General features: G+C 41.6%; 1 protein-coding gene across 1 annotated transcript in view; it reads right to left on the reverse strand.

Moving 5' to 3' along the window:
• Positions 1–15,340, reverse strand: part of LOC147747521 (vitellogenin-A2-like) — a 90,889-nt gene that overhangs the window by 26,049 nt on the left and 49,500 nt on the right. The window contains exons 20-25 of the mRNA XM_086953990.1: positions 13,357–13,504; positions 12,516–12,741; positions 12,217–12,389; positions 11,294–11,836; positions 2,768–2,818; positions 1,732–1,836 (exon numbers count right to left, since the gene is read on the reverse strand). Coding sequence (XP_086810116.1) covers positions 1,732–1,836; positions 2,768–2,818; positions 11,294–11,836; positions 12,217–12,389; positions 12,516–12,741; positions 13,357–13,504 — 1,246 coding nt within the window. The remainder of the gene's footprint in view (positions 1–1,731; positions 1,837–2,767; positions 2,819–11,293; positions 11,837–12,216; positions 12,390–12,515; positions 12,742–13,356; positions 13,505–15,340) is intronic.

Below are 15,340 nucleotides of genomic sequence, written 5' to 3' on the forward strand. Positions count from 1 at the left end.
GACAAGATGGCGGCCGCTCCGGACTGTCACGCAGCAAAAAAAAAAAAAAAGCTCACGCACAGCCGCTGGAAGAGATGTATCAACATATATCAGCCTCCTCACCCACCCTCAGGAAACATAGGGGATTAGGATACGTCTCCAGTACCCACTTATAACTAGTAATTTAATTTACGAAGCACAAAATGGCGAATTCCCGTTTCGCTACCAGTTCGCGGCCGCGCTTCTACCGTGAAAAATCATTTTTTTTTTATTTTCCCCACGGGACCCTTTAATAACCCCAACAACATTCCTAGGAGGTCAAGAGGGGGATACCTTGCCCCCTTTCATTAAATTCCCCCTTCGTTTTCCACCTCTTCTTCTCTCTCGATCCTACCGAGAGACAAGATGGCGTCCGCTCCGGACTGTTTAGAATGTTGACAGACACCGGAGAGCCAATCAGCTTTCTGCGCGCAAAGTTCCGATAAGCGAAAAGTAAGCGGACCGGATCGCTGCCCAGAGCGCTGTTACAGATATATATCTTGGTTTGAACGTTAATTTCTCAAAAACTACTGGAGCACATATATTGAGACCTAGCAAAGGCACATCGGGCTAACAGTCCCTACAATTTTGCCAAGTTTCGTGCAAATCCATTCAGCCGTTCGAGCTAAAAGTGAGTCCAACCGCCCTATGGAAAACTCAATGCAAAAAACGCGTTTTGGGACCCCCCTTTTTTCTCAGCCCCCCCTTGACGAAACCCCACCAAATTTTCAGGAGCTGCTCAGAAACAAAATGTGCCATTTTCCTGAAAATTTCAGCCGATTCCATCCACAAACGCCAAAGTTATTAGACATAGAATTTTCAAAAGTCCCATAGGGAATTTATCCTAACTATATATACCTACTGGCGAACGCCAGTAGGTAATATATATATATATATATATATATATATATATATATATATATATCCTAGTTTTACAGAGACAGGAGCAAAACAGAGCATAACAATGCATGGCAGTGAGAAGGCAATTACGGTTCAGGGATACATTACAGACAAGTGTCGAGCAGTAATGTCCTTTCAGAATAACGAGGTAATGCATTTTGTAAAACATTTCAAATCTGAACATGGTAACACCCTAGTTAAATGGAGGCTGGCAGTGTATAGATTCATAAACATGGAAAGTAAACAGCAAGGTGTGTAATAGGAACGATGTACTAGAAAGCAGATGCTGATCAGAAGCAAGTCCTCCAACTATGATATTTTTCATAGAAAAAAGGAAATAACGTAAGATCATATGCACATGGCTGACATTAGACAACGTTAACCAATCAACTGATCGGTTTTCATGTAAAACAATCCATTTTCACTAAGGCAGGAACCTTTTTGAGCTTATACATAAAAAATGTTGAGAGTATGCACTTTTCAATGGTAGAGAACATCCTAATGTGATGGTCACAGCAGATAAATCGAGTTTCAAAGCGGTGTGTTGTAGATATTTTTATTCCTAAAACTTGTTTGCTTATAGAAATGTGGGCATTGCCTTGAAATACAGAGTTTTCGTAATAGTTTGGATGGCACCCAAAGTCCTGTTTTCGTGATCCACCCCTCCCCCAAGGAGGCCAGCGTTCCATCTCCACTTCCTCAGTGTTGGTTTAACATAATTTGTTAATTTGCAGAATCTGAAAATGAGCCCTCCCAAGATGTCCGACATGAGGGGAATAATGTAATACTGATCTATTTTCATGCGGCACCTACCCTCTGGGATCTTCTGGCATTGGAGGCGCTGCTACTGCTGCTGCTTGAAGAGCTGGAGCTGGACTGGGAAGAGGCTCTGTGTCCTGAGGATCTCTTTTTAGGATTCTGGAATAATGCAAAATAGGTTATCAAAATGCACAATTTAAATGCCGTTTACATAAATGATAGTTATGGCAATATCTTTAAAAACACGACTTTTTAAATATATGTGCAGGCCTAACCAATCCTTAGAGATCTCAGGACTAACTAAACCCTCACGAGTGAGCTCGATGGTCATGTATTTCTGTGTTTCTAAAAAACATAATTTTACTGATCTTTCTGTCCTCCTGCTAAAGATATCTTGGATTGAGGTATGGCAGCACTGGATGTGTTCGAAGGTCTTCCTTCCACATACAAGCAGCAGCTAGAGCATGAATAATGCTACTGGATGAACTGAGCTAAGCAAAGTAAAGGAGTAAAGGAACGACAAGTGCCTTCAAGATTTAAACATACTTGCATGTCTATCTGCAAAGGGATCGCTGAACTCCCAAACTATATCCAAACACTGTGACCTGTAAAAGGTACTTAATATTTTAACGATTGTGTCTTTGTTTTGTGACCGGTGCCACTTAGTGCTCAACGTAGAGAGATGTACAAAAGGGGGTGGTGATGGACGGAGCATCTGAATCAATCGAACACTCACGCCCAGTCAAAAGATCTGGGTTTAATCCATCACAGTTCTTTAGCCCACTCTGCCACCCTAGTTCAGACATGGGTATATGCAAATCAGTCTGACCCTGTGCCTCATGGGAACAGTCCAGCCCGAACTGCAAAGCCATGTCTTCCCTGGACCCGAAACAAGCTTCCGAGGACCGGTTTCTGGCAACGTAGAGAAATGGCTTAGTTCCCCACATGAAAACCACACATTGTGTTTTTTATGACATATGCAACGTGGTGCTAACATTGTAGAAATCGTATTGCTCCTTACACATAATTCAAGTGAATCAACATAAAGTATCACAAATATTAACTTCAGATTATTTTGAATACCACTTACAGAGCTTTTGTATGCTGGGGTGAAACGTAGGTCATAAATGTCAGGGTTCGTCTGCAGGAGAAACAAGGAGAACAGATTTGTTTGGTGGTCCTTTCTCAAAACATGCAATTGATGCTGCACAAACAAGTGATTATCACGCCTGACTAAAAATATTCAACATTTGCTGCATCATTACAAGACTGTTAATACCAACAACCTTCCATACATTTGCAACCAAGAAGAGAACCTCTAACAAAACACAAACAACATGCAGGAAAACAGTCTCCAGGCTGCAAATGTGGAACAGCTAGAAGAAAAATAAGGGATGACACACCGAGACAAACTCTGCGTCAAAATATTGGATTAACACCCCAAATCAAACCCAGCAGGTCAGATCACTGCTCCAGTTCTGAAAGGAGCTCCCCCCACTGCCATTTAATGTAAGGTGCCCCCACTTCATCAGTCGCCCATCTCTCGTGCTTTACGTTCATTCTACTATTAGCTTTCTAAACCTATTCACTTTGTCCCCATCACCACCCTTTCCATCCCAAAAAATTGTATTTTGTAACTTGTCTCTTGTACATCGCTTCATTGCATTGTAGCTGGATTGACACTTTATAAAGCACGTTAAAATTTCAATGTTATTTAATATTTAAAAAACATTAATATTCCACATTCCCCAAATGTAATTCACATAAAATGAAACGCATTTAATTCATTTTAGAAATGCAACTTTACTGCTAGCTTCATCCCAAATAGTACACATTCATCTTTTCATTCTTCAGGTAGAATGCCATGATCTTCTGTATTAGAGGCGATTGAGGAATCAAACAGAATGACTGACAGGTTGCATTCATTCATTTCAACTTGACAACTTCTGTTGAAGCAGTTTTAAGTTCTTCAAAAAAGCTTAAACGGGTTTTCTTTATCCTGATTTCATATATATTGTTACATCTACTTGTTCAGAATAAATACCATTTGACCTGCAAAATATATTATGAGTAATGAGCATTTATTTCCATCAAAGTTTATTTCAAAGTGTAGATGGGTTCATAATTTTGGAGGGATGGATGAAAAGGAAAGCTTAAATGTGTGCTAAATAACAAGTGTTAGCTATACATGTTCTGCTGCATATTTTAAATTGGCCAAGTTATGCGAATTCTGCACTGTATTTACAAACCTGTTGCAATGAATAATAATATTTGGTATTGAGCTATTTTACATATACTCTAACATGTGTCCCTGTCTACACAAGTAATGATATATTGTAAACATGTTCACAAAATAGAGTGTTTTTTTGCATAGTACTGCTAAGGTATATCTGTACAAAATGTGGTTTGTAACTGACATTACTATTGCAGGATTAAATACCCTCCTCAAGCCATTATAGAGAAGCCATCAAGAGAAATGCTTTATTTCGGCCTGATAAGGCTATAAAAGCACAGATAAACATATAAAAATACAGTACGATTGATACAGCTAGTTCAGTATAAAAATTATGCGTACACGTTAAAAGGTTTGGTCATTAAAAAGATTGAAAGGTATAGTATATCCTAAGAAGGCTCGGAGTATCTCAGACATGTAAGGCAAGTCATAAGTTAAAAGGCGGAGTTAAGAAGCAGAGTCCCAGGTCATGATGGAGACATAGGGTGGGTAGTTTAGGCTTGCTCTTTCTTTATAACTGCTCAGCATACACACCACATTGAAAACAGATAATGGGACACTGAGAAAACAAATGGCATACTGCTATCATATTTTAGGATCCTATAGGCTGTGAGCAATTGGAAGTTCCAAGGTTCCTACATAACTGTTATAGCCTGCGATGTCTTATTACCTTAGATGCTGGGCAAAAAAGCAGTACATGTAGGTCTGACTCCGTACAATTTTGCAAGTCGGACAATCTTAGTGGAACAGCCACCCTACTTGTGAGTAGCAGCACATAAGGGAAGTGCACAGTGCCTAAACTGCAAATAAAGTTTTTTGGCAAGAGAAGGCTATATATCATCTATGCTAGATTCTAAATTATATTGCTGTTTGACTTCAAGAAAGGATATTGTAAGTGTGCCTGTCCTGGGGCCGCTCAGTAGTAGATTAAGATTGTAGTCCTTAAAATTCTTAATCAAAGTTTTCCTAGGAGTTAACAGGCATCTATCTTCAGCACTGTCCCACAAATCTCCCATTCCAATGGATAACAAGGAGTTCTTGATGTAAGTGAGCCAAGAGATTTTACTTGCACCATTGAGGTTTGCCACTTCCCTCAGTTCTTCTCTATACATAGATAATTCTGGGGTAGCAGAGGTCTGAGGGCAACCTCCAGTGCCATTGGGCTAACTCCAAGATCCATTCGGAGCGGGATTAGCGGTGTTCTTTTTGGAAGTCCCAAAAGTTGTCTGAGAAATGAGTTTTCAGTCTTAACGAGTTGTTTGGGTGACCTATGACCCCATAGTTCTGCCCCATATAGGGCAGCTCCTCTGGTTTGCGCCTTATATATTTCCAGCACAGGCCCCAGGAACTTATGTACACACTTCCTCTGCTGTTGGTCTAGCCCCCCTGTTGTTTGAGCCAGTTTAAGACAAGCCTTCTTGATTTGAGCGCCCCACTCCATTTTCTTATTAAGGGACAATCCCAGATACTCACACACAGGGACTTTCTCTAGGTATTCCCCAGCTTATTGTGGATTGGGTTGTGCTAAACGCTCTGCATTGAAAACCATGTATTTTGTTTTCTGACTATTAATTTCCAAGCCCCTATTCTTGCAAAATAAGTAAAAGATGTCTAAAGCCCTTTGTATGCCCATTGGTGACCTCGACAACAGGAGGGTATCATCTGCGAACATCAAGGCAGGTATCTTGGGCCCTGCTAACTTAGGAGCATATATGTCCCCGCCTGCTGTCATGGCTCCTACTAAGCCATTGAAAAAAATACAAAAGACGGTCGGAGCCAAAACGCACCCTTGCCGCACACCACTCTCTATAGGTATACGATTGGTGAGGTCCCCGTTTTTCCTGTATCTGATTTGAACAAAATTATGGTCATGTAATTTTTTCAGGGTGTTGCATAAGTACGCGGGCGCTCTCAAGTCTAATAAAATAGCTCCTAGCCTTTTCCTGGGAACTAAATCGAAAGCCGATTTTAAGTCCACAAAGATCATGTAGAGACTGCCACCCTCCAGGATTACTGATTTCCAGTGTAGTAGTTGTAACCTGAAGACTTGATCGATTGTGGACATTTTTGTTCTGAAAATGGCCAGGTAACGACTGAGAATGAAAAATTCCCCCATCCAGTTCTGTAATCAGTCCAGAAGCACTCGAGCAAAGATTTTTTATGCGACATCAATAAGGCTAATGGGCGATAATTTGCAGGATGGAGGGGTGAACTCTTCTTAGAGATCGGAATGATTGCCGCCCCTAACCTTGTCATAGGAATCTCCATTCCCTGAAGGTACATAGCCCAAACGCTAGGTTCAGTGCGATAAAGATCTCCAGGGATCTTATCTAAGCCCTGAACTTTTGCAGGTATTACTCGGACAATTGCAGCCGTTACCTCTTTTAGGGAAATTACGGGGGTATTCAGACGGGCTGGGTGTGGCTTGGGGCAATGAGTTTCTATTAACCCTGGATCGCCCTCCACCTTAGAATAAATTGACTGGAAGGGAGCTCTCTAAATCTCAGCCCCTAAATTCGGTTCAAATGCTTGTTTGCCCTCTTTGGAGTCTGTACTTATTATATTCCAGAAAGTACTCATGTCCCTACTGTTTAGGGCATGCCTCAGACTCTCTCACCTTTCTTCTTCCCAGTCTTTTTTAGCTAGCTTTATTGTATTTTTGTAAGATAGCCTATTAGCCTTTCTTACCAGCTTGTCATTAGATTTTATAGCTGAGAGCAGGGTTTTCTTAGCCTTTCAGCAATTGCCATTATACCAGGGGTGTCTGGTTGCACTTCCTTCCTTTAATCGTGCTACATACAAAAAGCTATCAGCCAGGGCCGCCATTATGCCTTGGTGGTTTTCGGCGATTTCACGGAGTGGACCAAGAGAGTCTTCAAACTCAATCAATTGATTTGCAACGTCCAGATAAGGTATGATTATTTGATAATGCAATGCCAGTCTATCTTGAGATTCGCATAGGGTACCCCATCTTACTCTCCTCCAACAGCCAGTTAGGGTAGGCCCTAATGTTTTTGGAGATTGGCCGTTTAGGACAGCCCCAGTGTATGGAGAGTCAAATTCTAATATTAGGGCATTATGATCACTGTCATATCTGGGGGCAATCTTAAAAGCATTCATCCGGTGCCAAGACTTAGTGTTCACCAGAATATAGTCTAGGATCTAGGAGCAGCCCGGTCTGTTATAAGTAAAATTAGCTGGACAGTCCGATTTGGAGCGCCCATTGCACGCCCTGAGTTAATGATTCAAGGCAAGGGTGTTCATCTGTATAACTAATGGTGTCCAGGCCCGAGTTGGCAGGGCATTAGCCATTGGAATAGCCCTGAGCCGGTCCTCCTCATTTCGGTCACCTGCCTCTGTGTCCTTCAGTGGTTCCTACTGGCAGTTTAGATAACCAGCCAGGATCACTATGTCATTGTCAATGACTGTGGGTAGAAATGACGATAATTTTTCAAGGGTGTAAGACTCTTGGCATACTCTACTGGCCGCGAGTAGGTATTGATAAACACTATCCTAGTTCTGGATGGTAAACTCAAAATAACACAGGATGTCACTAGAAGATGTCTCTACCTGCTTCACTGAGCAACCTAAATGGGTTGCAATCCACATACTGAGACCCCCAGATGTGGCTTAATTTACCCATCCCCTCAGATGTGGCTGGTAAATTAAAAGTTGCATAGCCAAGTCTATGTATGTCCTCCCTGGCGCAGGTTTCCTGGAACATGCACATGTCTTTATCTTGGGTAAAGGCACCCCACTCCGAGTTGTCTACTTTGGAGCGGAATCTGGCAACATTCCAGGATAGTATTTGGAGCTTCGGTGAGTAATTTGATGGCTTGCTAAGGTTTCCGGGTTCCTTATCTTCCAAAGGCCAATGGCAGTTCCTAGCTGAGGGCTGGTTGACTTCTATGGTTGTCAGTGAAGGATTCATCAACTGATGGACATTATAAGTCTGCGGAGGTGGCTCTACATTATTGTAGAGAAAAGGTACTCCCAGTATCTCATCCTTTTTATCTCTTCTAACTTCCCCAGCCTCTACTGGTTTTTGCATTTGAGGTATGGGATTACCAGCGGGGGTCATTAATCAACAGCTTAGTTTTACCTTGTTGATTGACCATGGGGTCAGACTCAGTAAAATTTACAGGAGACAGCCTCAGATTTGGCAAAAGCAGGGACTTTGGAACTCCAGATTCTGGAACTCCAGACTCTTGTTCAGTCATACGAGGGCTAGTTAATTTGTGTTGTCGGGAGCCTCCTGTAGTGACCCTTCTATTAATTAACTCAACAGTCAGTGTCTCTAGTCAGTCATTGTCCTCCAAGGAACCTAGGACTGCATAGTAATTATTCACTGGTATATTACATCTGGGTTGATTCCACCCCCATCCTCTGTCCAACCCTTATGAAGGCTACATATAGGCAGATGGCTTATAGAAGTACCCCAATGGCAGTATAAGTATCCCAGTTTGTTCTACAGTCCAGTTTACCACCCTGTCAAGTAATGTTTGGACAAGATTAGGTGACCCAAAAGATAGCACAACACAATCAACCCCTAGGGACTTTCTGGATCTACCTATAAAACCAACCCATCTAACCATTATAGAGTATCAGTAATGTAATCAGCTGGGATCAAAGCTGAAGTAAATCCAGAATTTTTGAAAGCGGGATGGAAAGGAAGTAAAATCATGCACATATGTCACCCTGAAGATTAACACACAGATGGATCTAATAAACATGTAGAAGAGCAGGGAACATGGAATAGGCAGCGCTAATAAGAGTTTGTGGGAGAAGCCATTGATGTACCTGAGCAAAGTATCACTGAGGTCAGGTTTTTGAATAAGGCAATTGAAGATTCTCCACTGAGTTAACTACATGATCGTTCAGGTAAAAAAAATGATGCAGGTCTACCACTGCTCATCGCTTGAGAGGATGTTGGTCAAGAGGCACCTTCATGCACATGCTATTGAGCTGCCCAATCATTAAGATATATTCAAGAAGAGTGTGTGTGAAACTGAAAGCTACATTCGGAATTCCTCTGGACCTGAAAGCACCTTCTATTCTTTTGGGCATATGGGAAATGAATGATGTTACTGGGTACAAAAGCAATTGCAATAGAAAAGGGGTATTGTAGTACATAAACAATTGTACAAAAATGGTGTAGTTGCCACACACCCATGACTGGAGCAGGAGCATGAACTGGTGAACTTTGGCTGACAACGCAGTGTGTGACAAAAGAGGCTGACAGAGGATTTGTAGTGTTTGATTTGAATAAAGTGGGCTTGTGTGAGAGCTAGGGATATATTATCACAATGCACATCTCTAATTCATAAGTGTTGCATGCCTAGGAATCAAAATGAATCAACTGTATGAAGAATGATGATGCAGTGTAGTCTTTGTGCTCTGCTCTAACCCAATAAGTGAACTAGATTTACTCTGGATATACTACTGTATAACTACATGAGTTGGGTGAAGGGCCAGCCTTTTGCATGGGTGAGCTTGGCCCAGGCAGCCAATTTTACTAGGGGGCACATGGAGCTATGTGCATTAAGGTTCTATCAACAGCAGCACCTTTCCCATCTTGCTCCAGTCTTGTTCTTGTCCCTGCTTGTTAGTTTCTGTTTGATTTGCTAGTGTCAAGTAGATTAAGCCCTTCATTATCATAAAGTGGGTGATATTTTTAACATCCCTATCACCTCTTCCTTGCCCTCCCTTCTCCCTTTGAACCCTGACGTCAAACACCTACAAACCCATCATCTGCATGTGGCAGCTAAGCTGTCAGTGATTTAGGTGAGCTGGTAGAGGTCGGGGATTTTTGTGTTCAGGGCCAGGCCCTGATCATCAACGTATTGACCAGTGAACACAAAAGGGACCCCCTGCTGTCTCAGCTAATTCATCTCATGCCTAGAGCCAATACCCTACTTATCATGCAAATGCCCACTTAATCAATCTGCTTATCGCCCTATTTCTCCAGCCCTAGAAATACATTGAGCTAGAGCTCTGGGGGCAGCACTATATGGTGCTGAAATTTGGGGTTGGGGCCAGACAAAGAGCTTAGAGTTGGCAGACAATACATTTATATGGCCATTACTTAAAATGCCACATAGTACCCCACTCCTACTGGTCCGGTTAGACCTTGGCTTAAGAAATGGTAAATACATAGCAGAATTGAAATTCCTAGTGTTTTGGGTCAGAATATGGACCAGCAAAATCCAAGTCCCAGTAAAAGACGTTGTAGAGGAAGTACAACACCTTGAAAGAGCAGTAGGCCTGGCAAAGTGGTTTAGAGAAGTAAGGTATTGGTTAACAAGATTGAGGCTGTGGGTTATGTGGAAAGACTCCAAATCCCTGAAGAAAGATGCAGTACCTCTTTTAAAAGCAAAGTTCTGGGCTTATATTCAGGACTCCTGTCATGTAGCCGCAGCACAGGGCACCCTAGCAGGAAGGTTTTTAGAGTTTAAATGCATATTTTTAATTGAGACAATCATGGATGAAATTGAACCCCCACAGGCATGTGCACTTTACTTACAGTTCAGGTATGGAACTTTAACCCTGAGTTACACTAGATGTAGATGGACTCAAACTGCTGTAACTACGATATTTCCTACATGTACCCTTGGTCCTGAATCACTAGGCCATTATATGTTTTTGTCCCTGCTATGCACAGATTAGGAAAAAGTGGCTTATACCTCCACGTCAGCTTTATCGCGTAGGCAACCAGTAAGTAGATGCTTTGTGAGTATTTTGATCAGATTCTTTAAAATGGTTAGTATTCGCCTTGGTACTTGCTTTATACCTGTGCATTAGCGCTAAGTTGTTAACTGCAAGGTAAAGCAGAGGCATAATTTGCAACTAACATTATGACTCTTTTGATAACACTTGTTTTTAATTTCAATGGTCATATGCTCCTTTTATTATTTAAAAATGTGTATAACTTTTATGTTATGACCATTTATGTTCTATTGTATAATGTATTTTAGTAACCGCTTAACCGCGGTAGGAATGGGCGGGCCGCGTCAGCCAACGGACATGGGCAGCCCTACGGAGGTAGTGCTTGCGATGGCCGTTGGCGGACAAAAGCAGCGAAGGGGTTAAGGTAGATTGTTGTCTATGAATTTTGGGAATGATCTCTATTTGATCGAATAAAGGAATGTTCAATTCACAACCATCAGCAATGGCACCAAATTTCTCTCCACCCACGCACAGGGCACTATCTTAGGAAAGGCTGGCCCTCGTTGGGTGTTTATTTCGGGTTGGCCCCACATGGACTGCACATGCAGTCAGCTCAGCTGCAGATAAGTACTCATATTTAAAGATTGCTGCATTAACTTCATTAATGTACCCTGTCAAAATTATATAATTCATATCACAATGAAATCAATACATTACCCGTTTCCTGTGGGACTCGTTGCTACTGCTGCTGCTGCTGCTGCTTGCACTGCTAATGCTCCATTGATTCCTGCGATTATGTTGATGCTGTTCTTGGCTTCCATGGTGAGAAGTTTGATGGCGCCTGATACTTTTTCTCCTGCTGTTGCTGCTACTGCTGCTGCTGCTGCTGCTGCTGCTACTACTCCTACTACTACTGCTGCTGCTGTTGTTTGGCCTCTTTTTGTTTCTGCTCTTACTGCTGCTGCTGCTGCTGCTGCTACTGCTACTGCTGCTGCTGCTGCTGCTGCTACTACTACTACTGCTTCGACCTTTGTTCTTTCTAGCATTTCTGCTGTTCTGTTGCTGGCTGCTGCTTGAGAGGCTGCTAGATGATGAGGATGATGAGGAGGAAGAGGAAGACGAAGAAGAACTAGATGAACTAGATAAACTCTTCTTCTTTCCAGCCTTTGCAACCTCAGCAACATTTGGAGCATGCTCCAAAGAATGTTTGGCTTTCCTCTGATGTTTCTTGTTTTTTCTAAGCAAGCTTCCATTTTTAACCTGCAAACAGAATAAGAATATGAATGCAAGGTCTTGTATTTGCTCTGCAAAATAGCATAAGTGTTTATCCAATAACACTCTCTTGCACAGCTACATAATGCCAGAAGGCGTTTGGTGTGACCAAAGTAATTTTGGACAATGCACCACGGACCACCATTTCAAATGATGTTTTAATGAATATTAAATAAGTAGTATAACAGATATGCACAAAGTAAGTAAAGTCAAACTTAAAATAGAAAATCACCTAAGCATATTTGTCTAATATATGCAAAACCTTCTTCGAAAGAATAATGGTGAAGTTTATTAGAAACCCATTTAATATAAATTACATCACTAAGGACAATTTCATGAGTGGGCTACTATATTATGTTACCAATTACCTTATATTCTTCCTCAATTCCCAGAATCTTCTTCAGCTTCATTTGAACCACGGAGTCTTCAAGCTCTTCATCTTCGTTCTCTTCCACAGTTACCATGGTGATTATTTTTGAGGCCGCTTTTGGTCCTGCCTGGACCTCAAGCATCAGTTTCTCAATAGCTACATCTGTATGAGCTGCAATCAATCAGGGAAATTAAATTATTACATACAATCTGTAATAGATCTTCAATTATCAATGATGTTCAACATTTTGTACCTGAACACAAACAAGGATTGCTAAAAACGTTGTAATAGGTGTACCTGGTTTTATGACAAGTTTGGCTTCATTCTCTCCAATTAATTTGTACAGAGGTGAATTTCTGAGAAAAGCAGCATTTTGTGATTTGTACTCGAGGCAGACTTGGAAGCCAAAGGTTTTAGCCTTCACACAAGACTGATATGCATTAGTACTTCTGGCAGCATAGTGGTGATCTCTATCTTCTGCGGAGTAGGCATACCTCTTGGACAAAAGTTCAGATGATACTTCCTGTTTTAAACATAGAAAAACGATTATTCAGAAATGTTTTTGAAGTCTTTGTTCACGTAGTGCATATTATGATTGTCTTGCTAGATCTGTTCATTGTGTGACTATGTAGATAATAATGAATAATTAGTTTATCTCTCTGTTTATCTGTCTTCCTGCACATCTAGCTAGCTAGTGCGCATTGTGTCGGTCTGTCTTTGTGATTGTCTGGTTATCTGTTGCTCTCTGTTTTGCACAGGTAGTTAATCCTTTAGATGTAGACCACATTTTGTGAACATGAAGTCAAAAGGAATGCAAAACATTTTTTGCAACTCATTTTCATATTTTTCTTTGCCTTTCATTTATTTTTAAATCCAATCCATTTATTGAATTAGGTGCTGTTTAGAATTTTAGCCATATAAGTTTCTAAATATTTTCCACATTGTCACAAATTATTCTGCCTTGTCCTGATCTGAAATCTAAGTATTTGATTATAAGTGAGCATTAAGTTTGAAACCTTGTTCATTTGTAATATGTTTGAACTTTAAACTGAATTAAATTAACTTTATTTCAATATGCCTGTTTATTCCCTTTTCAGTTAGAATCAGTACCAATTGAAGTTGTAAAAGCCCATTTTACCATCATGCTGGCAGCTTCTGCTGACGACTTTGCTGTTGTCTCAAAATGTTTCTTAAGAATGTTTGGCACAGCTCCTTGTGTCAATAATGGAGTCTTCTTTGCTGCATCCTGGTCTTCTACATTCCTTGTAACAGCAAACACCTGAGCTCTGGTGACACAACGAAGAAATACTGTGAATCTGTCGGATGGACTGGGGCTGCACCACAAGATTCAGAGGTTAGCTTTACACTCTGCATTTAGGGCCATATTTATGGTTTTTTGCATACGGCAAACTTTCTACGCTGCCCTGCGTCAAAGTGAAATGTCCAATATGGTGCATTTCTGTCCTTTCCTCTTATGCTGGTGGCATTTCTGGAGACTAGCACCAATGCAGGCACCCTTGCACCATGGTGCAAGAGTGCCTGTGTTGTCTGCAGGATTGTTTTTGTGCAGGAAGTGCCACCTTCCTGCACTAAATCAACCCTGAAAGACTTGTTCCTCTTTCAATGTGTGCTGCAGAATGGTTATATTTGAAGACTTTGCTGTTTATGTTCCTTCTAACTACAGGCTGCACATCTGATTGCGGCTTAGAACATGTAGAGCAGCAATGAGGTAAACCCAGGGCATCATTGTCCGAGTATCCTCAGCTATAAACATTCTCTTCCAATAGACAGGCTGTGGTAGTGTCCCTCGAACCGCTTGGTGGTGCAACCTATGCAGGCAACTTTTTTTAAACCTTGTAACGCTTATTATTTTCTGGTCGCAAGGTTTTATCTGTGCATATTTTGATTTGCTGGGGCGCACTGGGGGTGTTTTTAATCCTCACCTTTAGCGGCAGCCTGGGCTCAGTCTCTGGTCCTTCCTTCCTTGGTCCGACGCAGTAATTAGTACCGTTGCGCGGAGGGCGGGGAAGGGAGAACCAGGCACTTCAGCTTAGAACAGTCAGCGGTCTAGTTGCAGGGAGACCTCACGTATAAAAGCCACATGGCTCAGCGGCCTTGGATGTGCTGCCTACTGCATCCAGGAAGACCATGGTACAGCCCTGGTGACATCGCGCCTGGATTACTGTAATATACTGTACCTGGGTGCTACCGCTAAATGCGTGCAAAGACTCCATGGTATCCAGCATGCTGCAGCTCGCTTGGTTCTTATGCTTTCGAGGACAGCCTCTTCTAAGAGGGCTCTGGCCTCCTTTCATTGGTTGCCAATTACGGAGAGAGTTTTGTTCAAGGCATTATGCGTGTGCCACTGGATCATACGAAGGACTGGACCTTCCTACTTGTTTGACCTATTCACTCTCTACTCACCAACCCGGCAACTCAGATCGAGTGTGACCGGTCAGGCGTGTGTTCCTACCATTAAGAGAACTAGGATGGGTGGCCGTTCCTTCCTAATGTGGCTGCACAGTAGTGGAACAAGCTACCACAGAGCCTTCGGTTGGAGGACTCAAAGTTGTTTTCGGTAAAAAGCTGAAAACACATTTATTCCCCTCTGCATAGCGCCCCTCCTTTTAGGATAGGTTTGTTTAGCTGCCTAGTGTAGACTGCACTGCAGCAACACATTGGCCTAGTGTAACCAGGCTCTTTATGAATGTGATAAATATTATTATTTTTTACTACAAAAAACATTACCTCTTTAAAGGTGATAATAGAAAGCCTGCAGTAAAAGGACAACATGCTTGTAAACAATATGTAGTGCTCAATAATTATTCCAGACCATGTAGGCTCACGTTCAACCTTAAAGGTACACTCCAGGCTGCCTTTATGAAACAGACACATATGGATGAAGGTTAAACATTTAGAAACAGGACAAAAAGCAATTTCACCCTAAAAGATTATTTTTGAGATGTGAGATTATATTAGGGACAGTTTTAACTTAGTGTAGGCTACAAAATCACAGATTCATTTGAACAGTTGACTGGCATTTCCTGCAATTTATCTCTCACGGTTGCCGTATTTATCTTTATCTGAGTCTTGTCTGGTAGCTATTTAAGCTGCAAGTGAAT

The sequence above is a fragment of the Lissotriton vulgaris genome, chromosome 1_1 (assembly GCF_964263255.1).
Source record: "Lissotriton vulgaris chromosome 1_1, aLisVul1.2, whole genome shotgun sequence".
NCBI lineage: Eukaryota > Metazoa > Chordata > Amphibia > Caudata > Salamandridae > Lissotriton > Lissotriton vulgaris.